A 4,880-nucleotide genomic window follows, 5' to 3' on the forward strand; every position below is an offset into this window, starting at 1 on the left:
GGTGTTGTATTTTCTCAACTCCTATATGGTATCAGAGCACTGGATCTGCAGCTACCTTTTCTTGTTTTGAGAATTTTGCTTTGGAAGCAGATCTGGGGTTTTAGGAATTTTTTATGTACCTAGGGTTTGAGCTTTTTTTCTGAGCACTTTGGGCCTAAACGGACCTCACCATCATGCTTAGAAGGCCCGAAAACCCTATGGTCATATAAAATTCGACCTATTTTGCTTCCTGAGCCTCTGGGTAAATTTTTTTCTCAGATCCAGGTCCTACGGCCCTGGCACGCAGATTAAGAAAAAAATTCAAAAAAAAAATATTTGGCCTTTTTATGGCATGCAAGCCGGATTTTGATATTTTTGAAAAAAAAAAATTAAAAAAATATCAAAAGGCGATAGTTGTTTTTTTTTTTAAAAAAAAAAAAAAAAAAAATTCTGGAGGTTTTGCAGTGCACAGGGTACCGGGCTGACAGTCCAGCCGCCATACGGCGACCGGACCTGTCAGTCCAGCCCCCTGCCGACCTTGGCCCCTAGCCCCTCACCGGCCTCGGCTTCCGGCCCCCGTCGGCCATGCAGCTCCCATCGGCAGCCCCGCCTCCCCGGCCACCCGTGCTCCTCCCGGCTCCGCCGCCGTTATGGCCCCCGCCTACGACGGTCTCCCTGCGGCCGCCGCTTCCTGGCCCTACCACCAGCCCTCCCCTGCCTCCTCTGCCGTTGGAATCCGCCTGGCCTCGCCGCTCAGCTCCCCGGCCCGCCGCCCAACTGTAGCTCAGCCCCGGCCCGCTCTGCTCCCAGGCCACCGCTCCACCCGACCCCCTACTCTGTTGGCCTCCTTGCTGCCCGGCTGCCACTAGAGAACCACCAAGCAGCCACCAGAGCACCACTTCCTGGCCTCCTCCGCCCAAATAAGCCACCAGACCTCTTTTTTGGCATTGTTTCAGGGGGGTTCGATTTTTTGGCTCTATCTTGGGCATACGGAGTCATTTTTTCAAAAACGAATAGGCGTCGAAAAGCTAGTTCCAAGGCTGACCTCTTGGTGTTGGTAATTTTTCCTAATTTTTCTGTTTGCTTGTTTTTTTTTCCAGTCAAAGTGAGGTCTAATTTTTGCACTCCGGGAGCCATAGAATGAGCATTCGACCTCCATTTTTAGAAAACTTTATATTTTCGGAGAGCTGTGTTGTGCACTTTCCAGCCATCTAAGTTTTATTTCCAGATTCTGATCCATGCATATTTTATTCAATTTTTTTCTCTTCAGCACTCTGGTGGATATCGTGGTTGTTTCAGGTCTTGGGATCTCTTCTCTAAGTAGGGTGTCTCTATTTTGGTTCACATTTCTATTTCCAGTCTTCTTATCATTGTAGCTTGTATTTATGCAAATGCACTGAGATAAAGTGCTATCATGCATTGTTTACTTGGAATCTTGCATATCTTGTGTTTTGTTGTACATGCACTATTGATCAAGTGCCATGAGGGGGTTGATGTTTGCCTATTTTTTGCCATCTTCCTTTGTCCAGTGAGTGTTCCTTCCATGACATTCACCTCATGATGATGTGTCTTGGTACCTTTCATGTTCTTGGTTCTTCATCATGCAGTTGTTTTTAGCTATCATTTTCAATGTTCCTGTCCCTCTCCCACTTCTGCATTATGGGGAGGTTTATCCTATTGGTTCTACTGCTTCCATGGTTCAATTGATCAACTCTTCAGGCTTTAGTGTCTCATGCCATCTATATCTTCGATTTCAGTTATTTTTGCCTTGTTTGCCTCCTGATTTGAGTAGTGTCATTTGAGGGCACTCATGTAGATTACAGTCTTCTCTACCTGGTCATGTTCTAGTTCAGTGGATGTTCTTCAAATCAGCAATTATTCTTCGACAAAGTTTGCAAGTTCTTCATGCTTCAGTGATATTCTTTTTCATCTCTTTTTGGGGTAGAGTTTTGTTCCCACGTGGTTTTCTCTATTTCTCCAGTTCATAGAGATTTCATTGTATTTGGGTACCTGATCAGGCCTTGTTGTTGGGACCCATCTTTATTACTTTCAGTAGTTGTTCTAGGTTTTAGCTTCTCCCTAAGTCTAGCTTGAGGGGGGGTGTTAGAGTATTCAAGTATTTACTTGATTAATTAAACATTATTTGTTTAATTATTTAAGTTCCCTTTATCTCTTTTACACTTAAGCTAACTTTAGGTGCATATAATTAATTATTTTAATTAATTATTATGTGCAAACCTAGGTTTTCCCTTTTAGGGTTTCTTGACCTATTAAAGGTTGAGTTCTTTCTTTTCATTGTATGAAGAAGGATTATTATTGACAATACATTTTGGAGATTATTGAGCTCTCATCTTTTGGAGCATATTTTTCCTGTGTATTCTTTCCTTCTGTGATTTGCTTCATTGCTTCTCCTTGTAACAGGTTTTTCAGCTTGCAGAGATTATTTGGGCTCCTGTGGTGTTGTATTTTCTCAACTCCTATAAAAACCATTTGTTTCCAACATTAGTTCATACATTATAAACATATGCATTCATTTAGAAATCATCATTTAAAACATTTGTACTTTACATTTGTTTATCCATATTACATTCATTTTTCACCATATAGATGCATATCTATAAAAAGAATCATTCATTCAAAGCATTGCATTAACATCATTGCATATCATTATCTCATCCTTGCATTAATATAAAATACAAGATACTATCATAATCATCATTTTATTATGCATACATCATCATTATGGCATTACATACATAAAGCAATACATCAAACAAATCATGCACACATATATAAACCTGCATTCATATGTTAGTATCCAACATCATAAAACATCATAAAGCATGCATATAAACAACATATAGGAATCATCTCATAAATGCATACATATACACGTATCCATCTAAGCATAAACTCATAAACTCATCATTCTGCATAACATCCATACATATCAACATGCATATCATAACCAAATATGGGATCTCCTCATATATATCATCTCAGGTATTAGAGTACAATAAAGTCCAAAAAATCGGCTACCAAGAGCCATCCAAGACACAGTCCACAATGACAATATCAAAATACATGCAAAATACTCTCTCAGATGCCACTCTGACCAGATGTCGCACCACCATCACCACCTGCTCCCCCACTAGTCCCTGCACCATCTAATCTATCTCTTTATGGAGGCCCCATCAAACCCCCACTAGCTCCTGCACCCCCTAACCTATCTCTTCGTAGAGGACCCATCACACCCCCACTGCTCTACACCCTCTGAGACCGCTCTGATCTGGCCTGCCGCATCTGTGAATAGTTCAGTGCTTGCTGACTAGCTGGCACCACCTGCTCATATAATCCCCGCCAATACTCTATCTCAGCCTGTGCGCATCAAATCTCCCTCATCACCTCCCCAGTAGGACCCTATGCTCCTACTCCAACCTGGACTCTCTCCTGCAGCTCCGATAATCTCTCTACCACACTATCCCTCTCTCGTAGCACTACAGTCATCTCTGACTCTCGTGCAAATAGCTACACATCTCTCGCTGCCACCTCCACCTCCAGATCCTCTACCTATTACTTGGTTGTTGTTAGTCGAGTCTGCAAATGTAATAGCATATGATCACGCAGATCACCACCCCTTGTCGCTCCCTCCCCTGTATCCATAGGTGCCTCACTTGTAGCTCCCTCTCCCATGGCTCCCTCCCCTCTATCCATTGGTATCTCCCTCTCCATACCTCGGCCACCTAATCTGACTCCTCTCGACATCAACGATTCCTGTGATATCCGCAGTGGCAATCCGCCTCTCCCTCTCCGTTGGACTCAACCACCTAAGCCAACACCTCCACCATCTCCTCCTCCTCCTCCTCCACCTCCACCATCCCCCCTCCCTCGTCCACCTATAATTGGTCCTCGACCTCCTCCCCTCCTCCATCTCCATCCCCTCTCCTCCTCAAAATCAGGAATCGGCTCTGTCGGATCTAATATCCGAGGAATCGGATGAGCCGCCATATACTGTGTATACTCCTCTGATACTCCTACATCTACCACCCTTGGTCGTATGTCCCATGGTCTCGCCTGAAGCATCCAGAACTCTGCTAATGCCTGATCATAAGGAAGTACTGGCCCCCATGCATATCTCTCTTGGACCACTCTGGCGTACTCCTTTGATCCCCTCGGCAATCCCTGCTGACGTCCAAACTGTCTCATCACTCTGCCCGACACCTGTCTCTCTACATCATAGCATGTCCTCCCAATGAGGAATTGGGTCATGAATACATACGGTAACACCTCTGCATCATCCTCCCAGGGCTCGCACTCAATGTAGGGTCTCCAAATCGCTGCATCTAGATCATCCAACACCCACCGCCACCACTCTAACTTCCCCAGGTGGGGCTAACTCATCATACCGCTATACATAAACATATAGGGCTAGTCAACTGCCCAGAATCTAAGACTCGTTGGTCGCGTAACTGGTAAGTGCTCCCATGCCCATATATGCAACAGCGTCACTCCCACTACCAAGGAGCCTCTCCCATGGTACACTACCTCATGCAACTCCTGATACATGTGCACTAACATGCACGATCCCCAGGCAAATTGAGTCCCCTCTATCATCATCTGCTCTATTACCTATCCCCAACCAATGGCCAGACCATGTGATTGTCTATCCGGACATAGTAGCCCTCCCATGATCCCAGACAAAACTGCTGGTAATGGCTCGTACAAAGCTGCGATATCCTCCCAGGCTATCGAACCGTCATCAATATACACATCCTCATCGAAGAATCTCTGCACCGCTAGAGTCCCCCATGATCTATCATATGTGACCAACTCACCCCGAATGGGTATATGCAGGATGCACCACACATCCTCCAGTGTCACAGTCATCTCCCCCTATGCTA

General features: G+C 44.8%; 1 protein-coding gene across 1 annotated transcript; it reads right to left on the reverse strand.

The window, feature by feature from the left end:
* Nucleotides 1-524: 524 nt before the first annotated feature.
* Nucleotides 525-968, reverse strand: LOC131858470 (uncharacterized). The gene has a single exon (XM_059211717.1). The coding sequence runs from the start codon at nt 966-968 to the stop codon at nt 525-527; it is 444 nt and encodes a 147-aa protein (XP_059067700.1).
* Between the last annotated feature and the right edge of the window lie 3,912 nt (nt 969-4,880).

Source organism: Cryptomeria japonica, chromosome 1, assembly GCF_030272615.1.
Source record: "Cryptomeria japonica chromosome 1, Sugi_1.0, whole genome shotgun sequence".
NCBI classification, from domain to species: Eukaryota; Viridiplantae; Streptophyta; class Pinopsida; order Cupressales; family Cupressaceae; genus Cryptomeria; species Cryptomeria japonica.

Excerpts from the sequence above, each read along its gene's own strand:
- LOC131858470 (XM_059211717.1), bottom strand. The coding sequence starts at position 968 with ATGCCCAAGATAGAGCCAAAAAATCGAACCCCCCTGAAACAATGCCAA.